At 41.1% G+C, this 27,868-nt stretch overlaps 1 protein-coding gene across 5 annotated transcripts in view; it reads right to left on the reverse strand.

The window, feature by feature from the left end:
• DENND5B (DENN domain containing 5B) overlaps positions 1 to 27,868 on the reverse strand; it is a 208,391-nt gene that overhangs the window by 83,026 nt on the left and 97,497 nt on the right. For 4 of the 5 annotated variants that reach the window (XM_030804466.1, XM_030804465.1, XM_030804469.1 and 1 more), the window contains one exon: positions 12,548 to 13,214. In XM_030804466.1, coding sequence (XP_030660326.1) covers positions 12,548 to 13,214 — 667 coding nt within the window. Of the gene's footprint in view, positions 1 to 12,547; positions 13,215 to 15,300; positions 15,536 to 27,868 lie in introns of those variants that run through there. The other variant, XM_030804468.1, reaches the window with a different exon arrangement.

The following is a 27,868-nucleotide window of genomic DNA, read 5'->3' on the forward strand; positions in this document are numbered from 1 at the left end:
TTTTAACATATAATTTAACATCCAATGAACTATTTAAGATGACAGAATATTATCCTCAGAGTGCTAAGAGAAAAAAAAAAACTTTTAACATAGAATTTAACATCCAATGAACTATTTTTCAAAAACAAGGACAAAACAAAATCTAATAGAGAAAGCTATCTCAGGAAAGGAACTTCTAAGAACACATGTTAGGAAGAAGACTGATCTCAAAAGAAATCTCTAAGATATGAAATAAAATGTGAATTTTAAAAAAATAATAACAGGCTGGGTGCAGTGGCTCACACCTATAATCTCAGCACTTTGGGAGGCTGAGGCAGAGGACTGCTTGAGCCCAGGACTTCACGACCAGCCTGGACAAGATAGTTAGACCCCCATCTCTACAAAAAGAAAGAAAAAAATTAGCCCAGCATGGTGGCGCGTGCCTGTAGTCCCAGCTATCAGGAGGCTGAGGCAGTCGGATCACCTGAGCCCAGGAGTTCAGTTGCATCACTGCACTCCAGCCTAGGCAACAGAGTGAGACCTTGTTTCAAAGAAAAACAAAATAAGGTCACTATGAGTAAATTCAAACAAAACTAAGTGTATAGAATAAAAATGTCTAATTCGAGGGATTATTAAAACTGAACAATCATAACAAGCCACGATGGGCATGGAGTTAAAGCATTTTATAGCATCTGTGAAGATTCTATAAGAAGTAACTGTTCATGTTGAAATCTCAAAATTTACCATTAAGAAAGAGAAAGAGCACATAACATCTAAACAGAAAAAACTGCAATGAGAAAAAAATTTAAATCAATTCAAAACATCAAAAACAGAGAGAGAGAGAGAAAAGCAAGACAAATGGCCAAAATAAATGAAATTTTAAAAATTCTTAGAACTAGCCAGGTATGGTGGCTCACACCTCTAATCCCAGCACTTTGAGAGGCCGAGGTGAAAGAATTGCTCGAGCCCAGGAGTTCAAGACCAGCCTGGGCAACATACAGAGACCCTACCTTTAAAAAAAATTTAAAAATTGGCCAGGTGTGGTGGCATGTATCTGTAGTCCCAGCTACAAGGGAGGTTGAGGTGGGAAGATGGCTTGAGCCTGAGAAGTTGAGGCTGCCATGAGCTGTGATCACACCACTGCATTCCAGTCTGGGTGACACAGCAAGACCCTGTCTCAAAAATTTTTTTTTTTTTTTTTTTTTTAGAATTCAATGATAATGAAAATATCAGATACTAAGACTTGTGGGATGTAGCTAACACAGGACTCAAGTGCTTAAGATACTGGTTTTGGTGGGCAGGTGGGGAGAAAGAAAGGTTTAATAAGCCCAAAGAAAGTAGTAGAAAGAAGTGAATAATAAAAACAAAACCATAAATTAATAAAACAGAAAACAAAGGTACAATAGAAGACACCAGTGAAAGAAAAAGCTGGTTCTTTAAAAAAAGAGTAATAGGGCTGGGCACAATGACTCATGCCTGTGATCCCAGCACTTTGGGAGGCCAACGCAGGAGGATCACTTGAGCCCAGGAGCTTGGGATTAGTCTAGGCAACACAGTGCGACCCTGTCATTTCAAAAAATAAAAAAAAAAAAATTAGCCAGGCATGGTGGCACACACCTGTAGCTCCAGCTACGTGGGAGGCTAAGGCAGGAGGATTGCCTGAGCCCAGGGAGGTCAAGACTGCAGTGAGCCTTGATCGTGCTACTGCACTCCAGGATGGGCAACAGGGTGAGGCCCTGTCTCAAAAAACCAAACAAACAAAAAGGAGTAACATAATTGACAAACTTCAGGTAAAAATAATTCGGGGAAAACGAGAATGCACAAACAGTATTAGGAAAGAAAAGGAGGACAAAACTACAGATATAACAGGGGTCAAGAAAATAAGGAAATATTAAGACTTTTTGCTAATAAATTGAAAGCTTAATAAAAATTTTCTTAGAGAAAATAGCAAGGAACAAAAACTTATTCAAGAAAAAAATAGAGGCGGCCAGGTGCATTGCCTCAGGTCTGTAATCCCAGCACTTTGGGAGGCCGAGGCAGGTGGATCACTGGAGGTCAGGAGTTCAAGACCAGCCTGGCCAACATGGTGAAACTTGTCTCTACTAAAAATACAAAAATTAGTTAGCTGTGGTGGCATACACCTGTAATCCCAGCTACTCGGGAGGCTGAGGCAGAAGAATCACCTGAACCTGGAGGCAGAGGTTGCAGTGAGCCGAGATCACGCCACTGCATTCCAGCCTGGGTGACAGAGACAGACTCCATCTCAAAAAAAAAAAAAAAAAAAAAAAAAAAGAAGAAATACAGAGGAGCTTCTGGACTGGTGAATACATTAAGGTGCTGGGTAAGTCCAAGGAAAGCATAGCAGCTCTGCACCCACCCCTACACCTTTTACACCTCTCTTCCATTTGGCTGTTCCTGAGTTGTATCCTTTATAATAAACCAGTTAGCAGTAAGTAAAGTGCTTTCTTGAGTTCTGTGAATCATTCTGGGAATTTATAGAACTTGAGGGGTTGGAGGATGGTGTTGGGGAACCCCTGATTTTGCAGTCATCCAAGAAAAAATGTATGTGGCCTGGTGCTATGGTTTGGACATGGTTTGTTTGGCCCCAATGTTGGAGGTGAGGTGTTTGGGTCCTGGGGGTGGATCCCTCATGAATGGCTTTGTGCCATTCTCATGGTTGTGAGAGAGTAGTTTTCACTCTTACTTTCCATGAAAATCGGTTATTGAAAAGAGTCTGGCATCTCCCTCCTCTCTCTTGCTTCCTTCCTCTTGCCATGTGATTCTGGCTCCCCTTCACCTCCTGCCATGAGTAGATGCTTCCCAAGGCCCTCATCAGAAGCAGGTGCCAGCACATGCACAGAACTGTGAGCCAAATAAACCTCTTTTATTTTTCTTTGAGACAAGGTCTCGCTCTGTCACGAGGCTGTAGTGCAGTGACATAATCATGGCTCACTGCAGCCTCTAACTCCTGGGCTCAGGTGATCCTCCACCTCAGCCTCCCAAGTAGCTGGGACTACAGGCATACACTACCATGCCTGGCTTTTTTTTTTTTTTTTTTTTTTTTTGAGATGCAGTTTCGCTCGTTACCCAGGCTGGAGTGCAATGGTGTGATCTCGGCTCACTGCAGTCTCTGCCTCCAGGGTTCAAGCAATTCTCCTGCCTCAGCCTCCTGAGTAGCTGGGATTATAGGCATGCACCACCACGCCCGGATAACTCTGTATTTTTAGTACAGATGGGGTTTCTCCATGTTGGTCAGGCTGGTCTCGAACTCACAACCTCAGGTGATCACCCACCTCGGCCTCCCAAAGTGCTGGGATTACAGGCGTGATACACGGTGCCCAGCCTTAGTTTTAATTTTTTTTGTAGAGACGGGGTTTCACCATGTTACCCAGGCTGGTCTTGAACTCTTGGGCTCAAGAGATCTGCCTGTCTCGGCCTCCCAGAGTGCTGGGATTACAGGTGTAAGCCACCGCGCCAGGCCAAACTTCTTTTCTTTATAAATTAACCAGCCTCAGGTATTTTATAGTAACACAAATAAACCAAGACACATGATACCTCATTTGTAGCTGGCATCAGAAGTGAGGACAGTCTTGTGAGAATGAACTCTTAAACCTGCAGAGTCTGACATTCAGTTAGAAATGAATTGAACTGTTGGGCATCCAGTTGGTATCACAAATTGATAGGTGTTGGGGAGGAAAGACTCTCTCACTTGGTGTCAGAAAAACTGAGATTTGTTATAACAGCCCAGGTTCATGGAAACCTGTGGTTTGGGAAGAGGGACAATGAGAGGGTGGGGAATTAGGAACCTTTAATTCCTGGGTGGCCACTCATGGGATGGAGCAGTAGCTGTGCTGAGACCATTTACTAAAGGTAAAAGTAACTAATGGAATTTAGAGATGAATCCACCTCCCAGGGAGTGGGGTTCACTGGATATACAAGGAAATGCAAACCAATAGAAAAAAGTTAAATATAAAATCCCTTGGTTATTGTTCTATGTAAAAGCTAAAATGAAATTTAAAAGAGTGCCAGGTCAACCTCGATGCTGGACCAAGCTCAGATTTCTGCTGGTCGGAGCTTGACAACTAGCCTCAAAGCCACTCCCAACGGGAAAAATTATGTGGAAACCGCCTGGGCATTTCCTCACCAACACCCTCAGGTATTCTGTAGTTTCTTGGTTTTGTGGTTCCCCCATGTGGCTACTACCTTTCTGGTGACCAGAGATCTTAGAGACACCCTTTGTTGTTTCCACATAATTTTGTTTTGTTTGAGAAGGAGTCTCGCTCTGTCACCTAGGCTGGAATGCAGTGGCATGATCTCAGCTCACTGCAACCTGCAATTCTCGGGCCTCAGCCTCCCAAGTAGCTGAGATTACAAGCTGAGATTACACCACCACGCCTGTATTTTTTTTTTTTGGAGAGACAGAGTTTCGCGATGTTGGCCAGGCTGGTCTCACACTCCTCACCTCAAGCAATCTGCCCGTCTCGGTCTCCCAAAGTATTGGGATTATAGGCGTGAGCCACCACACCGGGCCACAAGGGAGGTAGAGATGGAGTTTCACCATGTTGGCCAGGCTGGTCTTGAACTCCTGCCCTCAACAGAAACCAGGGGATAGTGTGAAGTCTCATTTTATAGATAAGTATCATCCACTTCCTGATGAATCTCTGCTACAGGAACTAATTTCGAGGCAGCATCTTTATTTTTAAATGCTGCAGAGTGGAATATCATGCTTGGATTGACACAGGGCCCACAGCTCACTATGGAACAACCAGAGATGGCTATATGTGATCCAGACACAAAGGTGATGATTCAGTCAGAAATGAATTGAACTGTTTTATCCAATCCTTGAGGGAACAGCCAGTCTCAAGGACTGGATAAAAGCTACTCGAAGTCTGTTTACCTTGAGAAGGGAGACTGCCCAATTCCTCCTATAAATTCCAAGTGGAACACCCCAGATGAAAAAGCTGATATGCTTTGCATAAAAGCCATGTAGGACTGGCTTTATGATAATCGGGATATTCACCCGCTGAATACGTCCGTCACCCAGGGCAAATGCTGTGGTTAGGGAGGCTCCTTTTATGTGGGCACTCCATGTAACTTTACTGCTTCACAATCTAACATTATGAGAAGCCTTACTGAATTTGCTATCTCAGCTTACTCTCATCTTATAGATGCCAATAAAAACATTAATAATGAGTCAAAGACTCAACCCAGCAGGGTGGAAATTTTTAATTGTCTATTAAGAAATGGGGTGAAGAAAACAGACCTTGATGGGACTGAAACAAAAGTCTTTTTTTTTTTTTGAGATGGAGTCTTGCCTTGTCTCCCAGGCTGTAGTGCAGTGGCATGACCTCAGCTCACTGCAACCTCCACCTCTTGGGTTCAAGCGATTCTCCTGCCTCAGCCTCCCAAGCAGCTGGTGCACACCACCATGCCTGCCTAATTTTTGTATTTTCAGTAGAGACAGGGTTTCTCTATGTTGGCCAGGCTGGTCTCAAACTCCTGAACTCAGGTGATCTGCCCACCTCGGCCTTCCAAAGCGTTGGGATTACAGACATGAGCCACGGCACCCAGCCTGAAATGAAAGTCTTAATATAGCACTACCAAAGGTTGCATGGACTATAAGGACCCTCAGATGGTTTCCCAACATTAATGGGCTCAAACAAATCTGCTCTATTTGCCCCAGCACAGAGAAATTTAAAATGTAAGAAGGCAAAGATTACAATTAGAAACATGATCTGGAATTGCTTGGGGATATATAGTAAGGCAAATTAATCAAAATAAAGACTGACAAAAGGGCCAAGATACCTTGCTGAACACCCAAAACCTAATGCACAGGAGTGGGTCAAATAATCAAGGGATGGAGAAGTTTCTGGGACTCATTTGAGAGCCTTATACGCTGTTGCACCAACACCTTCTAGTGAAGTCTTTAAAAAAAAAAAAAAAAAAAAAGATAGGGTCTCACTGTGTCACCCAGGCTGGAGTGCAGTGGCACAATCTCAGGTTACTGCAACCTCCACCTCCCAGGCTCAAGCGATCCTCCCACCTCAGCCCCTGTAGTAGATGAGACTACAGGTGCCCACCACCATGCCTAGCTAATTTTTGTATTTTAGTAGAGATGGGGTTTTGCCATGTTGCCCAGGCTGGTCTCAAACTCCTGGGCTCAAGTGATTCTCCCGCCTCAATCTCCCAAAGTGTTGGGATTATAGGCACGCGCCACTGCCTCGACACAGTGGCTTACAGCCTTAACGCAGGCTACAATTAGAATGATAATATATTAAAGTGTTAAGGTTGATAGGATTAAGGAGGAAGTCTGAATGAAATTGGAATGTTTAAACACACTTTACCTAAATGTTTTATGGGAGTGGATCTTATGTTTGACTGTTTCACCCCATTTCTCCTACCTAGTACAGTAAAACAGAGGGCACAGTGCCAAGCTACCCTTCAAGCATTATTAATTGGACATGCTAAATGGGAATGAATTAGATTGCCTGAGCTCACGCAGTGTAGAACCGAGAAGGTGGAGCACTGGTACAGACAAATTCTCTGTATGTGGAGTGTGGGCGAGGGCTTATGTCGAAAGCCTGCGAGTGCCTCCCAGTGACAACTATCAGGGTGCTGGACTACAGACTTTCCATTTCAGAGGCAACTACTGAGTTTGCTATTGGATATTGATTTAAAGTGCCTCTATGACTGAAGGACATAAAACAATGCTGAAACTTGAAATATCCATGGTATCTAAGGCGATTTTGGAAAAACACTCTAATGGGAGAGGACAGTGCCCAAAAGAGTTCCCTAATGAAAAAGAAATGGTTTATACTGGATCTTGTTACCAGAGGAATGCAAGGAAGAGATTCTCACATATAGGGAGCCTCTTTTTCCCTAGGACTGACTTTGGAACTGTAGGAGAACCTTCTGCATTTAATTGTCACTTGGACAATGCCCTATAAACACCTCTCAGTTGACCAACAAAGTACTGCTTGGTTTATGGATGGCAGTTCCAAGGAGAACTATGATGTCCACTTGAGCATGCCTAGCAATTTGTGATGAGAAAGCTCCCAACTTTTTCAGGAAAACTTTAAGTAGCTTCTACCTTCTGACAAGGTTAATTCACATACAACTCATACAGGAATGAAAAGAACAGAGGGATTGCAGACGAGCACCGCAAAGGCACACAGGCATGCAATGTGGTGTGGGTAGTGGTTTATTTCCACTATGAAGAACCAAAGGAGGTAAGCAAGGCCCAAAAGTGTTCCTTAGACTTCAATTATTGGTATCAAAAGTTAGACATTGGTGTTTAGATTCCACTAGTTCTTTGAAAAAAAGAATCATACTCTGATTTTCATACTGTGCTGCTCCAGGTATTTCCCAATTGCAGAACAAAGTGCCCATTTCTGATCTGGGGTCCTAGAAAAGAGCCTTCACATCCTGGGTACATTTTCTCTACTTGGAATTTCTAGCTAGTTACCACTGCGAAGTGACAGTGATATATACACTTCCTAAATAACAGATTGAATTGGTTTAAATGGGCTGTGGATCAGAATTTCAAATCAGTCTAGAAGGACATTTTCATCACTGAAATCCATCTACTTTGATTCACTTTGGGTTTTCATGGTAACTCTTCAGCACATGCAATGTTTTTAAATTTATGGCATAGCTTTATCAGTGAGTAAGAAATGAAGTGTCACATGTTATTAAAACCCCCTTAACACAGTTAAGAAGAGTAAAGTAGTGCACCCAAATACAAATCAACATAAGGACACCTATTTCATTCATTTAAATGAAATACTTTTCTCTAATAGAAGAGACATTGTCAATATTAAAATCTAGATTTACACAGAGCTTTCATTTTATACTCTACAATTACTTCACATGACACCTTTACAATAGACCCACAGAATGAGTTAATCATTTAAAAATAAGTATTGAGACAGATAAGGAGAGGTTAAGTGCAGTGCCCAATACAGTTAACACAGTGGTTAAGCATCTGAAAAAAGACTGATGAAACCCAATTCTTAGTAGTACTACACTACTTACTAGCTGTATCATCTTGGGCAGATTACTTAAGTTTCCCCAAGCCTCAATCTCCTCCTCAACAAAAAATGCACAACAGTACTAACTCACTGCTGTTGAGAGGATTAAATGCAGGGAAAAGATCCAAAATACACAATGCCTTTTTATAGCACAATTCCTAACATAGAGTGATTTTAGTGAATGGTATGGCAATTTTTTGGGGTATGACACTTTAAATTTTTAAAAAATCTAGCTCTACAATCTCAGGATTCACTCTGTCGTTCTCAGCATACAGATTACAAAAAAATACTCAAGAGTATAAAACCATACCCATAAATGCTTATTCTTCTTCATTTGAAACTGAAATAAATTGGTAGATATTAATGAACTAAAACTCCTGAACAGACTCCATAAGCCAAACGGGACAAGCTAAGCAGTGGCTCACACCTGTAAACCCTGCACTTTAGGAAGCTGAGGCAGGAGGATCGCTTGAGCCCAGCAGTTTCAAACCAGCCTGGGCAGTGTAGTGAGACTTCATCTCTACTAAAAATAAAAATCATTAGTCAGGTATGGTAATGCATGCCTGTAGTCCCAGCTACTCAGGAGGCTGAGGGGTGAAGGTTGCTTGAGCCCTGGAGTTGAGGTTGCAGTGAGCTACCATCATGTCACTGCATTCCAGCCTGGGCACCAGAGTGACACCCTGTCTCAAAACAAACAAAAAAAGAGCAGAAATAGGAGAGCTCAGGACAGACCACAAATGGTAATAAAGTGCTATTTAAAAGAGGAAGTGTGGGCCGGGCCCTGTGGCTTACGCCTGTAATCCCAGCACTTTGGGAGGCCAAGGCAGGCAGATCACCTAGGGTCAGGAGTTCGAGACCAGCTTAGCCAACATGGCAAAACCTCATCTCTACTAAAAATACAAAAAAATTAGCCAGGCATGGTGGTGCGCGCCTGTAGTCCCAGGTACTTGGGAGGCTGAGGCACGAGAATCGCTTGAACCCAGGAGGTGGAGGTTGCAATAAGCCAAGATCGTGCCACTGCACTCCAGCCTGGGCGACAGAGTGAGACTCCGTCTCAATAAAAAAAAATAAAAATAAAAAATAAAAGAGGAAGTGTGATAATGGAAAGTTTTGGGGTTTTTTTGCCTTCTAAAAAAAGCATGGTATACAATATAAAACAACATTTATTAGGTTCTCAACTCTAGAATAAACTCTTGACTGTATCATTTAAAAAGGTTTTATGTTAAATGTAGTAATACGTTGAACCTTCACAACTTAGAGATAAGTATAATTTATAGAAGATTATATGGAACTAATAAAACTAGTAATTATTATAATAGCATCAGCTATCAGTCAGTGTCAATTATACCCTAAGTATTTTATACACGTTTTCTTATTTAATTGTCACAATAAATCAGTGAGACAGGAGAGAAAAAAAACCAAACTATTATCCCTATAGAGACGCGGCAACTGTCACACAGGTGGATTACCTAACTCGCCCACAGGAGGATTACCTAACTCGCCCATGGGTATAGTTAATAAATGACAGAGCAGATATTTGAACCCAGGATTGTTATGACTTCAAAAACCAATACTCTAAACCAGGCATGCTGGTATGTGCCTGCAGTCTCAACTACTCGGGAGGCTGAGGTGGGAGGATGGTGTGAGCTGAGGAGTTTGAGGCTGCAGTGTGCTACGACTGTGCCTGTGAATACGCGGTACTCCATTCTGGGCAACACAGTGAGATCCCATCTCTAAAAATTAAAGGCAAAGCAAAAGAACCCACCCACCTCCAATATTCTTTCTAACCCAAATTTCTTCTCTAGGCAGAACATAAATAAATTGAACTTCAAGATTCAAGAAAATGGCCTTTAAGATGTCTTCTAAGTCTAGAATATAAAGTTCTTTTTTTTGGCCAGGCACAGTGGCTCACGCCTGTAATCCCAGCACTTTGGGAGGCTGAGGCGAGTGGATCATGAGGTCAGGAGTTCAAGACCAGCCTGACCAACATGGTGAAAACCCTGTCTCTACTAAAAATACAAAAATTAGCTGGGTGTGGTGGTACGCACCTGTAGTCCCAGCTACTCGGGAGGCTGAGGCAAGAGAATTGTTTGAACCCGGGAGGCAGAGGTTGCAGTGAGCCAAGATCATACCACTGCACTCCAGCCTGGGTGACAGGGCGAGAGTCTTAAAAAAAAAAAAAAAAAAAGTTCTTTTTTTCTAATTGGGCTAAAACACCATAAGGTATTAAGCTCTAAGCCTCTGCCCCTTCTAGCCATTCTCTAATCCCTACTCCATTCAGGGAAATAAAAGGAAGAAAGGAAGAGAGAATTACTTAAGGTAAAATTTTTCAGATACAAAAAGGTGATCTATAAATAATGATGGAGGGAGTGAGTCTTCAGCTTCTGCTGGTGGGAAGGTTCATGCTGAGTATTTAGCAGGCGCTCTCTCTAAAGAGAACAGTCACTACACTTGTGGCAGGGATTTTGCCGTCAGTAGCTCAAGAGGTAAAATGAACTACAGACTGGGACGAAAGGTGTGAAATCTCTCATTTACATAGATTGGATTCATCACAAATTTACCAGGTCAAGAATTCCATATAAAGGTTTCAGCCTTCACTTGTAGATCATGAAAAATATGATGGAGATCCACAGAATCCTCAGAAACTGCATATTGTTACCAGAATAAAAAAGTACAAAAAGGTGTCCATATCGGGAAAAAGATATAATAAAGATGCTCAGATTAGAAAACACACATACCCCTCAAGTTCACAAGCGTATCGCTTCAGTGAACGCAAAACTGAAAGTGGTGAAATAGTAAGAATCAAGCCCCTGAAGTCACCACAAGGACTTCCAGCTGAGGAGGACATGTCTCAGCTCTGCCTCAAGAGCACTGGGGAATTAGTGCAGTGGAGCAGAAAGCAATTAACTCCTAATGCCCAAGGAGCTCCAGATTAAAAAATGGAAATTGTTTTTTATTTAAAGATGATGAGAAAGTGTTTCATTAAAATATATTTTAAATATATATATATATAAAAAGAAAGTGGGCGAAAGAAGAAAGGAAAGAATTTAGATTGGTCATTAGAGAATAACTTCCTGACAACAAAAATTGAGACATGAAACACATTATCAAAGAACATTATGTTGGATAAACTGAAGAAAATACAACCTTGTGAACGGCTGTCAACACACAAATAGTGTCAACATACACACAAGATGGGGAAGTACAAATATAGTCTACTTGGCTCAGCCCCACTTATAATTTAAAATAGAAAAATAAAAAAAGGAAAGTGGTAAAATAAGCTTGACGGCACCAGTCGGGATTGCACTACAATTCTGCCAGCTTAAATACAAGTTAGCAAAATGCTAATCCCAGCCGGGTGCAATGCTTCATGCCTGTAATTCCAGCACTTTGGGAGGCCAAGGCGGGAGGATCATTTGAGCCCAGGATTTTGAGACAAGCCGGGGCAACACAGTGAGAGTCCGTCTCTACAAAAAATAAAAAATTAGCTGATGTGGTGGCACATTCCTATAGTACCAGCTACTCAGGAGGGTGAGGTAGGAAGACAGCTTGAGCACGGGATGTCAAGGTTTGCAGTGACCCATGATTGCACTACTGCACTCCAGCCTGGGTGACAGAGTGAGAACTTGTCTAAAAAAAAAAAAAAAAAAAAAGTGAATCCAAATATTTGTGCAACCTTTTTTGAAGAATCTATCAGTGTACAGGTACTATTTTATAATTTCCTTCAATTCACTATCCATTAAGACATAGCATCTCTATTTTCTCTACACATTCATATTCAGATGACAACTAGTATCCTAGTCTAGGCTCAACATTAGTCTTCACCAATGTACTGGTAAAATAAAATCCATAGTTTGTTATTTTCTTAATATGTGTTGGAAGAACTTTGAATGAAAGATAACACAAAGATAACTTCCTTCTGAGATTAAAAAACATAAACAAAAAACCACGCACACACATACACAACTCTGGCAGAACTGTTAGACCTGGGAAAGTCATCTGTCTCATGCCTGCTCACCTTTTCTCTCACTCAGATGAAATGTTCCCACAGACAAAGATCCAAAGTTGATTGCCTCAGGAAGCTGCAGAGTCAACAATTTCATTTATCCCTTTTCAATGTTTGCTGAGTTTTCATGTGAACCTTTACTAATCCATAAAGAATGGGAAGTCTACACATTTCTGGTAGTAACAGAATTCTCTCACTCTTATTATGATGAAGAAAAAATGTTTTTTTAATGACGATTATATATTATCAGGAAAAAAGGGCTATTTCCATTAAGAAATAAATATACCCAAATCAGCCAAGTTAACACTTGTGTTCCTTCCTATTTCTCTCTGCAGTCACTGACTGCCACCTCAAAGAGAAACAGCACAGTCTCATCTCAGCCTTTGGTCCCACCATACCTGCTCCCTTTACACAAAACAGAAAAGATTGTGATCATTATTTATTCGGTTCTAATAATATACCCCATGGAAACACAGTAGTTGGGAGCAAAAGTACTTGTTTTCGGAAAATGTAAAATCCAAGGAAAACCTACCTTGTGAGTAGAGAAGGATTTGCATCTCTAAAAGAACACAGGTAAACACCTGCACCAGGTTCTCTAATCCCAGGAGCTCAAATGCCTCCCGAAGGGGGTAATCAGAGAGGGGGAGTTCACTGGGCCCAGGCCTCTGGCAGATGACAGGTTCATAAACACCATAAAATTTCAGTGACCTCCCTGGAGGTGGAAGGGGTACTTCATAAAGAATATTGTGGATATAGCTTTCAAGTGGCAAGGGTGGTGGCTGTTGTGAGGTAACGGCCTTGTAGAGCTGGATAAGGAATTTCTTGCAGGCTTGCATGAATGGTAACGGTGTGATCAAGCATATACTTTTTGAAACATACAGGGTGTCTCTGCTAATATCATAGGAGTTGTATCGCTGGAGTTTCAAAAGGGAAGTTGTATCTCCTTCATCAAGACTACTTGCCAATGAGTCCATACTGCAGGAAGATGAAGCATACACACTGCTGTAATGCTCAGCGTTGTGCATCTGGTAAAGTGTCTGCATTGCTGTGCAGATTTGCTTACTTGTAACTTCTTCATAAAAAGTGAGAACAAAACCATAGGTGCGAGAACCATCTTCCCTGGTAATTATAAATGAGTGAAACTGGGGGTCTTTATTGTCTGTTTGTGTCCTGAAAGATAGCCCTTTGGGCATGCACAACTGTGAAAGAAAGAAAAAAAAGCATCAGAATGCAGTACACAAATAACTTTAAGCCAGAAACAAATGTTGTTTTTTAACATAACAGGATTCAAAAAGACAGGTTTTATCCAGATTTAACATTGGCAATAGCCTTAAATTAGAAATATAAATTCCTCAAATACATGCATATAAAATTATTCTTAAAAGGAATATATACAAGCGAAAAACTTTTACTGTGTGATGTTACACGCAAGGGGCTTTACTAAGAACAAGACAATCACTGATTTAGTCCCAGAGTAAACCTCTAACCAAGCCTGTGGCCTTCAGCAAGCCATATAACTTCTGTGAGCCTCAGTTCCTTTATCTACAATAGCTGCTGTATCAACAACTTGAAGACAGAGTATGCAAAAGCATTTCACAAATATTAAAAAGCACTTCACAGAAATAGTACTTAAGTATTTAATACAGGGAAATAGGAAAAGGCTCATTTAGGAAGTGGAAAAAAGTTAAAGAATAATAAAAACAACAGTATCATCTTTGCTATTTTGAATAGTATGGTATTTTACCCAAGAAAAAGAAACTTTGGAAATTGAAAGCTTTTTGATCTACTAAAGCAGAAGCACAGAAACAAGGCATTTTAGATTACTTCTAGTAGAGATTATGCTCTAGTTCTTGGGAACCACCCAGGATTGAGTAAACTTGAGAACAAAATTACCCAGAGGAGCTAAAGATGCTATATTTAAGACACTTAAAATGCACAGAAAATTAGAATTGATTCTTTAAAACATTTTAAATAAAAGAAGTGAAATTACAGAAAAGCTGAAATATACTAAGGAAAACAGAACTTGTAATTCAGCCATCCTAACTAATAATCATTATTCATATTTAGATATTTCTATTTTTGTACTGCAATATGCTTTTTACATAGAAATAATTTAGCCATATTACTTTCTAGTTTTTTCTATATTTAATAACTGATATGGTACAAAATTTAGACTGTCTCCCACATCCCTACATTACCAAGAAAATATAATTCCTTTATTCCTTCATTCAAACCATCAAAAAACATTTATTAAGTGCCTTTTATGAGAGGGGCCCTATGATACAATGGTGGGAAGGACAGACATGGCCCATGCTATGGTATTTCCAGTCCAGTAAGGATAACAGATGAGTTTTAAAAATCATAAGCTATAAAGTAAGGGAAGCACTATGATAGGGTAAATAAGGGTTGCTATGGGAAAAATATATAATAGTAGGAAGGCACACATTAGAAAAGAAGGAGCTACCAGGAAAAAATGAAGCCCGACTGAAACCTCAGGACGAGTATAGGTCTTAGTGGATAAAGAAGATTCTAGTCAGAGAGGACAACATGTGCAAAAGCCCAGAAGAGTTTGAGGAACTGAAACAGGTCAGTGTGGGTGGGGCACAGAATGCAAGGTGGGAGGATGTGAAAGAAAGCAAGAGAAATAATCAGGGGCTAGCCCATGAAGGGCCTTCGTTGGCCATGTTAGAACTGTGGGGACGACAATGGGAAACCTCTGAAGGGATTTTAGGAGAGAGACAGAATTAGATGTGCCTCTTAGCACATCCATCTTGGAACACTAAGGGGAGTGGTTTTCAAAGGGGTTCCAAGGAGGCAGCAGGAATGTCTCAGGGCCTTGGAAGGGAGCGAGAGGCTAGAGGAAGAAGTTGAGAGGGCCAGTGTCCCTCCTTCCCCTATGCACATTCCACTTTCATTTATTTTGCAGAGTGGAATTCTTTCAGTGTTAAGATTTCTGGGTTCCCACTGCTTAAAAACAAAATCTTGATGGTGGGATAATTGTCAATAAGCATGAAGGCGGGTGGGTGTCCAAACTGCTGCTCACAGCCATTTCAGATCGTGGTCCTTCCCTTTACCTTAAAAACTCTTGGCTTTGAAGCTCATGTCATGATTGTGCCACCACATTTTGGGTTTCTTTTCTATCCAAGTTCATTTCCGGGGCAACTTCTTCCATGATTTTAAATATACTCTTTCAACTCCCAAATCTACAATCTCATGAACCTGCCTCTTAACTGAGTAACTACTTGACAATCCCATCAAGATGTCTAATAGGCAAATCAAACTTACCATGTCCCAAACTGAAGTTCTGATTTCTTCCTCCAAATCGGTTTCTCCTTATATCAGTCTTTTCTGTAATTCCATCCATCTAATTTGCCCAGGACAAAAACCTTGGAGTCATCTTTAACTTCTTCCTCTCTTTCTCACTTACCCCATTATCCAATCCATCAGCAAATATTATCAATTCTATCTTCAAAAATATATGCAGAAACTAATTGCTGTTGCTTTTTTTTTTTTTTTTTTCTTTTTTAGAGGTGAGGTCTTGCTCTATCACTCAGGATGAAGTGCAGTGGTACAATCACAGTTTACTGCAGCCTCAAACTCCTGGGTAAAAGCAATCCTCCCGCCTCAGCCTCCTAAGTCAGAAAGTAATTGTTTCGATCTTTACTCTTACCACTCTAATCTAAGTCACCCTCTTCTCTTGTCTGGATGTAACAGCCTGTTTCTGCCCTTGTCCCCCATAAACTATTTCCCTTATAAGAGCCAAAGCAATCCTTAAAAAGTATGTTAGATCTTGTCACTCTTCCCAAAATTCTCCAATGGACTCTTATCTCACTAAAAGCTGATGTCCTTATAAATGCCTACAAGGAAGCCCTGCATGACTCAGCCCCCAGCAACCTCTCTGCCCTCATCTTGTACTAACTCACCCACTCTGCTCCAGCAACAATGGCATGTGACTGTTCTACGAACACACCCCACGTGCTCCCACCAAAATCTGCTCTTCCCTTTCCCAGCAACTTTCTTCCCCTCGGTATCCACGACTCATTCCTTGTGGCAGATATAGCTCCAATAATATTTCTACTTTCACACACTCTTCCAAACCTTGACACTTCCCCATTAAGAAGTGGAGCTCACTCTCCTTGAACCTGGGTGGGCTGCTGAGAGTGCCTATACCAGGATCTGGGAAACTTTTTCTATAAAGAGACAGATAAGTATTTTAGGCTCTGGAGACCATACAGTCTTTGTCACAACTGTTCCACTCCACATTGTATTAGGTGAGTGCAAAAGTAATTGTGGTTTTTGCATTGTTGGAATTTGCCATTTGATACTGGAATACATTTTTAAATAAATGTGGTTATATTATACATCTTTTTTTTTTTCCAGACAGAGTCTTGCTCTGTCACCCAGGCTGGAGTGCGGTGGCACGATCTCTGTTCACTGCAACCTCCGCCTCGCAGGTTCAAGCAATTCTCCTGCCTCAGCCTCCCAAGTAGCTGGGATTACAGGCGCCTGCCACTGCACCTGGCTAATTTTTGTATTTTTAGTAGAGATGGGTTTCACTACGTTGGCCAGGCTGGTCTCGAACTCCTGACCTCGTGATCCACCTGCCTCGTCCTCTCAAAGTGCTGCGATTACAGGCTTGAGCCACTGAGCCTGGCCCATCATTTTAATGGGCATTTCTTGCTTTATGTTTTTTTGCTAATGACTTAGTACTTGCTGTTTATTTTAGATTTTAGATGGAAAATGTTAGACAAAAAGCAAATTAGAGCAGTTTTCTTTTTTTTTTTTTTTGAGATAGAGTCTCACTCTGTCACTCAGGCTGGAGTGCAGTGGTGCAATCTCGGCTCACTGCAACCTCCGCCTCCCAGGTTCAAGCGATTCTCGGGCCTCAGCCTCCTGAGTAGCTGGGACTACAGGCCTGCACCACCATGCCCAGCTAATTTTGTATTTTTAGTACAGACAGGGTTTCACCATGTTGGCCAGGCTGGTCTCAAACTCCTGACCTCAAGTGATCTGCCCGCCTTGGCCTCCCAAAGTGCTGGGATTACAGGTGTGAGCCACCACACCCGGCCTCGAGCAATTTTCTTATTCAAGTTCAAAATGGGTCGTAAAGCAGTGGAGACAACCACAACATCAACAATGCATTTGGCCCAGGGACTAACGCACAGTGCAGTGGTGGTTCAAGAAGTTTTGCAAAGGAGATGACAGCCTTGGAGATGAGGAGCATAGTCGCCGGCCATCAGAAGTTGACAATGATCAATTGAGAGCAATCATCAAAGCTGATCCTCTTAGAACTACAAGAAAAGTGGCTGAAAAACTCAACATCGACCATTCTATGGCCGTTTGGCATGTGAAGCAAATTGGAAAGGTGGAAAAACTCGGTAAGTGGGTGCCTCATGAGCTGAGTGGAAATTTTAAAAAATTGTCATCTTCAGCGAGGTGCGGTGGCTCATGCCTGTTATCCTAGCACTTTGGAAGGCTGAAGCAGGCGGATTGCCTGAGCTCAGTTTGAAACCAGCCTGGGCAACATGGTGAAATCCTGTCTCTACTAAAATACAAAAAATTAGCAGGGCGTGGTGGCATGCACCTGTAGACCCAGCTACTCAGGAGGCTGAGGAAGGAGAATTGCTTGAACCTGGGAGGCGGAGGTTGCAGTGAGCCGAGACTGTGCCACTGAACTCCAGCCTGGGCAACAGAGCGAGACTCCATTTCAAACAAAACAAAACAAAATAAAATAAAAGCATCATTTTCAAGCGTTGTCTTCTCTTATTCTACACAGCAACAACGAACCATTTCTCAATCAAATTGTCATGTGCAACAAAAAGTGGATTTCATTAGACAACCGGCGACGACCAGCTTAGTGGCTGAACCAAGAAGACGCTCTAAAGTACTTCCCAAAGCCAAACTTGCACCAAAAAAAGGTCACAGTCACTGTTTGGTGGCCTGCTGCTGGTTTGATCCACTACAGCTTTCTGAATCCTGGCGAAATCGTTACATCCAAGAAGTATGATCAGCAAATCGATGAGATGCACCAAAAACTGCAAAGCCTACAGCAGGCACTGGTCAACAGAAAGGGCCCAATTCTTTTCCACAACAATGCCTGACCGCACATCACACAACAAATACTTCAAAAGTTCAACAAATTGGGCTACGCAGTTATGCCTCATCCACCGTGTTCACCTGACCTCTTGCCAACTGACTACCACTTCTTCAAGCATCTCGACAACTTTTTGCAGGGAAAATGCTTCCACAACCAGCAGGATGCAGAAAATGCTTTCCAAGAGTTCATCAAATCCCAAAGCATGGATTTTTTATGTTACAGGAATAAACAAACTTATTTCTCATTGGCAAAAATGTGTTGATTGTAATCGTTCCTATTTTGATTAATAAGGATGTGCTTGAGCCTAGTTATGATTTAAAATTCTGTCCAAAACCACGATTACTTTTGCACCAACCTTTAAACACATAGGTATGGCTTTGTTCCAACACAATTTTATTTATAAAAGCAGTCAGCTGGACAGACTTGGCCTGGGGGCCATGTATGCCCACCCTTGGCCTAATCAAGTAAAATGCAACCGCAGTGACAAGTGACAGAGTGACTTTTGAGCAGAGGCTAAAAAAGGCAATACAGCTTCCATCTCCTCTCTCTCTCTCTCTCTCTCTCTCTGGTAACCTGGTAACACACTCTGGGAGCCCTGAGGCAACATATAAAAAGTTTAGCTAGCCTGAAGCTGCCTGACTGGTGAGACCAAATGAAAGACCACACAGAGACAGAAGGAGCCCCAGCTATATGCCTGGTCCAGGAGATAGGCCTGTGAGTGGGTGAGCTTTCAGATGATTTCAGTCCTCAGACTTCAAACCTTCCAAACTAACACCGAGTAGAACACAGGCGCAGCCAACCAAAAGCTACCTACATTGCAGATATGTAGGCTAAGTAATGATTTTGTTGCTTTAAATCAAGGGTCAGCAAACAACAGCCCTGCTATGGGTTTAAATGTATGTGTGCCTCCAAAATTCATACGCTGGAACATCACTTCAGGGTGACGGTATTAAAAGGTGGGGACTTTTGGGAAGTGATTAAGTCATGCAGGCTCTGCCCTCTTGAAAGGATTCACCCTTCTTATAAAAGGTTGAAGGGAGCAGCACCCTAGTGCTTTCTGCCATGTGAGGATACAACATTTGTCCTCTCTGGAGTACACGATAACAAAGTACCATCTTAGAAGCAGAGACTAGGCCATCATTAGACCCTAAACCTACAGACACCTTGATCTTGTACTTTCAACCTCTAGAGCTGTGAGAAATAAATTCCTATTCCTTGTAAGTTACTGAGTCTGAAGTATTTTATTTTAACAGGAGGAATGGACTAAGAAAAACCCTTAGGTCAAATATAATCTGCCACCTGATTTGTAAATAAAGTTTCACTGGGACTCAGTCACAACCATCCATTTATGCACTGTCTATGGATGCCTTCACACAACAACAGCAGAGCTGGGTGACTGTGGCAGAAACTGTATGCCCACAATACCTCAACTACTTACTATTTGGTTCTTCATGAAAAAAACTGCCAAGCCCTATTTTAAGCCACTAATTGGTAGGCGGATGGATTGTCATGCAGCGATAGATAATCAAAATACTTCCTTACTTCCCTTAAGTCTCTGCATAAATACTACCTTACAGAGGTCTTTCTTTACCTTTCCATAAAAAATAGTGTTCTCTTCATCTTTTGCATGCCATAAAATGTTACTCCTCTAAAAAGTATTTATTGTAGAGAAGCAATTAAAGTCTTGCATCACTGTAAACATATGTACATTATGTAAACATACACATTACTAGTATTTGTATAATTCTGTTTGATCTCTGGATTGCCAGCTACTCAAGGGCTAGTACTTCATTTCAATAACTTTAAACATTCAAGGGAACTGCATGGAATAATATACCATTTGGGGCCATTAACAGGTGGTGACTGATAACACCGGTAAAAAGAAAAAATTGTGAAGCTCAGCATTAGTGCACCAGTGAAAATGTCTTCATATTTCATATCACTGAATATGAGATGTGGAAAGGACTAAGGCAGATTTACTCAACTCTTTTACATATTAAATTACTATGTATATTTGGACAGAATGAGATATAGACTTAGGTAAAACCTATGAATACCTGGATTTGATAGGGGGTAAAAGCCACTTATTCCTAGTCTTAGGAATAACTGTATAAGGAAAGGCTATGGCAGAATCTTTTAATAATTCTACCTTCAAATTAAGGCTGATTTCATCATAACAAGTTAATGAGTTGCTCTGCTGATAGCATGAATAAAAACTCATTTGGCTGGGTGCAGTGGCTCACGCCCATAATCCCAGTACTTCAGGAGGCTGAGGTGAGTGGATTGCCTGAGCTCAGGAGTTCAAGACCACCAGCCTGGGCAACATGATGAAACCCTGCCTCTACTAAAAATACAAAACAATTAGCCGGGCGTGGGCATGGTGGGGCACACCTGTAGCCCCAGCTACCTGGAAGGCTGAGGCACGAGAATTGCATGAATCCGGGAGGCAGAGGTTGCAGTGAGCCAAGACTGCACCACTGCACTCCAGCCTAGATGATAGAGTGAGACTCTGTCTCAAAAAAACGAGAACAACAAAAAACCCGAAAAACCCCAAAACCTCATTTGACACATTTATTGTAGTCAATAAAGATTGTAGAAGGGATGATTTGAATTATTCTTGCTCCAGGCTAAACTCAAACTTGTTTAGCACAGTGCATGGCATATAACAATTGGTTGAATGAATAAACGAATGAACAAGAAAACAAACAAAAACAACAGCTGGGGGTAAAGCACCTCTTGATCTGGTCTGTAATTCTCTCTCTCTTTTTTTTTTTTGGAGACAGAGTCTCACTCTGTCGCCCAGTCTGGTATGTAGTGGTGTGATGTCAGCTTACTGCAACCTCCACCTTCTGAGTTCAAGCGATTCTCCTGCCTCAGCCTCCCAAGTAGCTGGGGTACAAGTGTGCGCAATTATAGGCGTGCATACCCAGATTTTTTTTTTTTTTTTTTTGTATTTTTAGTAGAGATGAGGTTTCACCATGTTGGCCAGGCTGGTCTTGAACTTCTGGTCTCAAGTGATCCACTCGCCTCAGCCTCCCAAAGTGTTGAGATTACGGCATGAGCCACAGTGCCTGGACTTCAGCTTGTAATTCTTTTTCCATCAAGTAGGCAATACAGAAACATAGTGACCACCAAAGTCAACATAAAGATTTAATTTAATTGATAGGCATTCCTGTCATCCTAAATCACAAAATCATAGCTCAACTGCTGTTGAACAGCTGCCAAATATTCTCTTAAGGTTTTGTAGCTTTCTTGAGCACACATTCAAACATTTACAGAAAAAGCTTGCCAAAAGTTGTACTCAAAGTGAAGAATGGCTTTCTATGCTACAGACAACAGATGTAAGAATTTTTCCTAAATGCTCTTCCAACAAATCAAAAAAAGTAAGAACTATATTTCTAATCGGGAAACATGAACTGCAAAATGCTATTATTTTTCCATTTTTAAAAGATATACAGTATTGTTTTATATCAGGAACTACAAGATACTTTCATCAGAATTGTTAAACTGTCAGGAACTGCAAGAAATCTCAGAAAACCTGAAATATAAATCAAGATTTGTTTATCACGGTATTAAAACATCTCTAATTAACCCATAACTTTGCTATCTACTAACAATACCCCCTCACCATCCCACAATAAAACAACTAAAAATTAGAGGTGTCACTGATGATCAGATTACTACTAGTAACCAGATTACTTTAGCCAAAGCAGGCTTATAATGACAAGTGTGTAACTTTCCCAGTTTGAGTCAGCAAATGTTCTTATATTTCTCTAGACCGTTTCAGGCAGTTTGGCTAGAATTTTAAAATTCCTTTTTCCACACTTTGTAGTTCTATGACTTCCATGGCCTCTCCCTCATTATGCAAATACAATCATATACTGTATAACCATACTCTGGTCAACAACGGACTGCCTATAGGACGATGGCTGGAGCAATACGTTATACCATATAGCTTAGAGGTATAGTAGGCTATATCACCTAGGTCTGTGTATGTATATACACTCTATGATGTTTGCACAATAAAATCACCTAACAACACATTTCTCAGAATGTCTCCCTCCCTCCCTCCCCTCTTCTCTCCCTCCTTCTATAAACACTTATTTTGTCCCATGTTTTGCATTAGATCTTAGTAACTCAAAAGACAAAGATAAAAATAATCCTTTCCTTTAGGGAGTTCACAGTCTAGTAGGACAGACAGACACAGAAACCAGCAGTTACCAAAAAAATGTGATCAGTGTTGCTATGGACTCTGTTCGAGATATCATAAGAAAAGACAGTAACTACTCCTGCTTAAGAGATGGTTTTGCAGTGGAGGTCACACCTAGTCAAGGACAGGGAAGAGAATTATTGTAAGCAAGTAAGGATCACTTCATTTATTCAACAATTTGAACATCTACTATGTGCAAAGCTAGGGATATAGCAATGAATAAGAGACACTGCTCCTGTTCTCATGGTGCTTACATTAAGCATGAGATACACAGTTGACTACTAGCTACGTAATTGGTTAATTACAACTGAGATAGGTGCTACAAAAAGGTACAAGGTACTAAGAGAACCTAAGGTGACCTGAGTGCTGGGAAGATGGTGGAAGGTGATGGTCAGGAGTGGCTTCTCTATATAAATGTTTACAGTGAAGTCTGAAGAAATAGTAAGAAATCACTAGGTGAAGGAGAGGTGGAAGAGCCTTCCAGAGAGAAGGAACAGCAGAAGCAGAAGCTATAGTATGAGGAATGAAATGGACAGGTTACTGCAGGAGTCCAGGTAAGAGACCTTGATGGTTTGGACCAAGGTGAGTATACGGAAACAGAGAGAAGTAGACAGGTAACTGACTATATATGGGAGAGGGTAAGTGAGAACTTTCAGGGTGATGTGTACATTGTTGGACTTGGCAAATAGGTGGATAGTTGTACCATTCACTGACAAAGATTGGTGGGAAGAATAAAGAATTCAGTTTTGGATATGTTGCATTTGAGATGCCAGCGAAATATTCTAGCTGCAATGTTAAGGAAACGGGGGAGAGGATGGGGGTGGCGGGGGCAAAAGGTCTTCCAGCAACGGTCCTCCAGCAATGAAAGCCCCATTCCTATAATTTTACTGTGAGATATGGCTAGGCATGGTAGATCACGCGTGTAATCCTAGCACTCTGAGAGGCCGAGGTGGGCGGATCGCTTGAGTCCAGGAATTCGAGAGTAGCCTAGGCAACACAGCCAAACCCCATCTCCTCAAAAAGTACAAAAATTAGCCAGGCGTGGTGGTGCACACCTGTAGTCTCAGCTACTTGGGGGGCTGAGGTGGAGGATCGCTAGAGCATGGGAGGTCAAGGCTGCAGTGAGCCAAGATTGCACCAGTGCACTCCAGTCTGGATGACAGAGTCAGAGCCTGTCTCCAGAAAAAAAAAAAATTTTATTGTGAGCTTGAACCTAAACTTGGCTCAAAATGAGGGCTTATCTTCATTCTAATGTCAAACCTATGAATGTAATTTGGGGTTATCCATTTCAAATTCAAGTAATTGCTAGTCTACAAAAAGTATATACAGCCCTTTTTCCTTTTACTCTTATAAGATAAGCATCTGAATAAGTTTCTTTGGCCAACCTTTCACCATTTACTCTTTGCTCTTCATTCCACTATACCCTTCTTTGTGATCAAAGTTAACAGCAAATTGTAAAGTAAGAGCTGTATAATAGTTATTACTCTTTAGTTACCTAAAATATATTTATGATGTTTCATTAGGACAGACATAAAATAGAACCCTTATATTTTCATACAGTTTGCTTAAAAGTTATTAACCATGTTTTCTTCCTATGAATTCTTAGGTATAACACAGGCTTAAAGATAAGATCTATCAACTAGAATATTACATAGTCATGGATGCCAATAAGCAGATTACCTCAAAGAGATGTGAAAGTGGGGTGGGGGATCTTCAGCTCTGTTTGCAATGCTTTATTTCATTTAAAATGAAATGCAGACCAGGCACGGTGGCTCACAGAGGTCGAGGCAGGCAGATCACTTGAAGCCAGGAGTTTGAGACCAGCCTGGCCAACATAGGGAGACCCCGTCTCTACTAAAAATACAAAAATTAGCCAGGCATGATGGTGTGCGACTATAATCCCAGCTACTCAAGAGGCTGAAGCATGAGAATCACTTGAACACCGGAGGCAGAGGTTGTAAGTAAGCCAAGATTGCACCACTGAACTGCCTGGGTGACAGAGTGAGACTGTCTCAAGTAAATAATTTAATTTAATGTACCGCACTCCAGTCTGGGAGACAGAACGAGACTGGAAACAAAGGAAAGAAAGAAAAGAAGGCAAAGAAAGGGAGGAAGGGAAAGGGAAAGGAAAGGAAATGTAGAGATCTGAAGCAAACATGTCAATATTGACATATGTTAGTTCTAGGTGATTAATACATACATGACTGTTTATTGTATTGTTCTTTCTGTTCTGTGATATTTACTTTTTTTCATAAAAATCTCTGAATCAGCAACTGAGGAAAAAAAACTAACTCAGGAAGTATTTCACCTGTCACTTGTATTTATTTTCTATTTTATCTGCACTGCACTCATACACATTGAACATTTTATTTAACAAAGTTCACTGCTTTGGGTACTTAATTTATGTATGAAATTAATGACCTTTTATTCAAAGCACTGCTGTTGTTAGAGAAATGACTAATATTGCAGAAGGTGATGACTCATTGCGGTGGAATTTTGCTAAAGGCAAGACAAAGCTTTATACCTTTAGGTGGGAATAAATTACAGCTTCATACAAACGCACTTACTAGTAAATCAAAGAGGAAATTAAAGGCAGTAAATCTATGACCCGAATGCAAACTACTTTAATGGGATGCTTTTCAGAGATTTTCCAGGAGTACAAGCAAATCCTTTTAGATTTGCAGCAATAAAAAAAATGCTATGTGGTGCTTAACCAGCAAAACAGCCTTTGCAATTATTCTTCAGGGGGAAACTTTTGCTGCTTACATAAAATAACCTCAGGGGCAAGGAGTAAAGAAAATATCAAAGATCAAGGAAGCTGATAATTACTTTAAAGATTAATGTTTTGCAGATAGAGGCAACAGCTATCATGGATATCTCACTATTAATTCATTGAAATGATTAAAAGAAAGAAAACACATCAAGGGTGGCATTTGTTCCAAATGCCTGTGGATTCATATAGTAAGAACGTACTTGTACCCAGGCCCCAGTGATCCTCCCACCTCAGCCTCCAGAGTAGCTGGGACCACAGGCATGTTACCACCACACCCAGCTATTTCTTTTTTTCTTTGTAGAGACAGGGCCTCCCTATGTTGCTTAGGCTAGAACCTCACTTTGAATACCATTCTGATTTCTCACAGAATAAGTTATATTTTGAAATATCTTACTAATTTAAGAAGATTAGGTATTGTGATCTATTCACATTCTTACCCAGTTTTCCAGTGCTTGATTTAAACACTCTTTTCCTAAATGCCTTTCTATTAATTTGCTGCATACGCAGCTCGTAAGTTATTTTTTTGTCACTGCTGTTCAACTATTTTAGTCAGATGCTTGTCTGGACTCCTCCAAGTCTTATGAAGATAACTAACAGTTGTGTTCTACTTAATACCTATAGTAGAGTCTTCACCGAAGATGATCTAAGCATCTACAATGTTAACTTCCAGCAAAATGGCATCTCTGATTATTTTAGTATTGCGTAACAGTTTAGGAAAATAACCATATTGTACTCTGTAAGGAATCAAAGTCAAAGTGCCAAGTGCTTTAGGCATTTGTCCTTACAAAAAGCACCATGCTATCCCCTCCCTAGAGCGAGCCCAGGCTGGAAAGAGTTTACTGTGATACAAAAATATCACAAAGGGTCCAGTGTGACCCATAACATTTCCAGTGTAGATCAAAACTGTTATATAGTTTTTCTTTTAGGAAGGCAGCAAGGCAGATGAGAAAAAAAGTGAGCTAGAGAGTAAAAATGATCTGGATTTAACTTCTGAGTCTTACGGCCTAACTTTGGGCAAATTACTTAACCTTTGAAAATATAAGAATTCTCATTGGGTACATGTAAACATGTATGTGAAAATAACATGCATAAAGTATGCTAGCAGGCATCTAGTGAATATTAATTTCCTTCTGTTAGATTGTCAGGTTATAATGGAGTCTTTTAACACTATCTTTAAAATACTAAAAAAGAGGCCGGGTGCAGTGGCTCACGCCTGTAATCCCAGCGCTTTGGGAGGCTGAGGCGGGTGGATCACCAGAGTTCAGTAGTACAAGACCAGCCTGGCCAACATAGCAAAACCCCATCTCCACTAAAAATGCAAAAATGAGCCAGGTGTGGTGGTATGTGCTCACAATACCAGCATTCTGGGAGGCTCAAGGAGGGCAGATCACTTGAGGTCAGGAGTTCGACACCAGCCTGGCCAATATGGTGAAACCCTGTCTCTACTAAAAATACAAAAGATTGGCTGGGCATAGTGGTGTGTGCCTGTAATCCCAGCTACTCGGGAGGCTGAGGCAGGAGAATCGCCTGAACCCAGGAGGTGGAGGTTGCAGTGAGCCAAGATTGTGCCACTGCACTCCAGCCTGGGTGACAGGGTGAGACTATCTCAAAAACAAAAACAAAAACAAAAACAAAACAAGACAACTCAAAAAGAGCAATGGCTATCACTGTGTCTCAGTTCACCTTTAATCATTTCTGTATCTTTTTAATTTTTTTCCCATTCTTATGTATATACCCAATTAATTTCTATATCTATCATGCCTGCTATCTCCTTACTTTGGGCCCCCCTGAATTATATAATCATAGAGTTTATGAACATCTCAAATATTACTCCGGCTTCTAAGAAGAGCCCTTCCTAAATAATCTGAAAACTGTGACCTACTTTGTTTCTAAGAACCTCTCAAGGAGATTGACTATCTCTCTATCTCCTGTCTGTCTGTCTGTCTACCTACCTACCTACCTATTTTGAGACAGGGTCTTGCTATGGTGCCCATTCTGGTCTCAAACTCCTGGGCTCAAGCAATCACACTGCCTCAACCTCCTGAGTAGCTGGGCTTATAGAGGCACAACATCATGCAGGGATAAAAGAGACATTTAATCAGCACGGGTAACTCATTATGAGGCAGGAGAACAGGGTCTGGAGGCAGGGAACCTAAGGCCGATTCATGCTGACTTTCTAGATCTAAGTCAAAAGGAAAACCCCAACTTTCCATGCCCAAGTAGCAAAAGGACCAGTGGCTACTCCCTTTGTACCTTCTCCCCACCCTTTTTCTGCATGGCAGACTAAAAATTGAAAGTACCTCTGATTGTTTCCCTCCCACAACCAATCAGGATGGTCGTGGGCCATTACTTCATTTACATAGAGTGTACACCAAGTAACCAGTGGAAAACCTCCAGAGGGTATTTAAACCTCAGAAAATTCTATAATGGGCTGTTGCACTGCTTGCTCAGGGCTGCTCCCACCCTGTGGACGGTACCTTCATTTTTAATAAATCTCTGCTTTTGTTGCTTCATTCTTTCCTTGCTTTGTTTTGTATGTTTTGTCCAATTTTTTGTTCAAGACACCAAGAAGCTGGACTCCATCCACCGGTAACAATTATACAAATTCAGATTTCTACTATATCTAAATAATGCAATTAAGTTGCTTTTCCTCTTTACGTTGTCTGTAAAAATGACAAATTATATGCTTACCATACAATATTACTTGAAACATGAGAACTGTAATCAGGCTCTTTCCATCAGGCTCCTCTCAGGCCAATAAAATAGTATTACT

This window comes from Nomascus leucogenys, chromosome 23, assembly GCF_006542625.1.
Source record: "Nomascus leucogenys isolate Asia chromosome 23, Asia_NLE_v1, whole genome shotgun sequence".
Lineage (NCBI taxonomy): Eukaryota > Metazoa > Chordata > Mammalia > Primates > Hylobatidae > Nomascus > Nomascus leucogenys.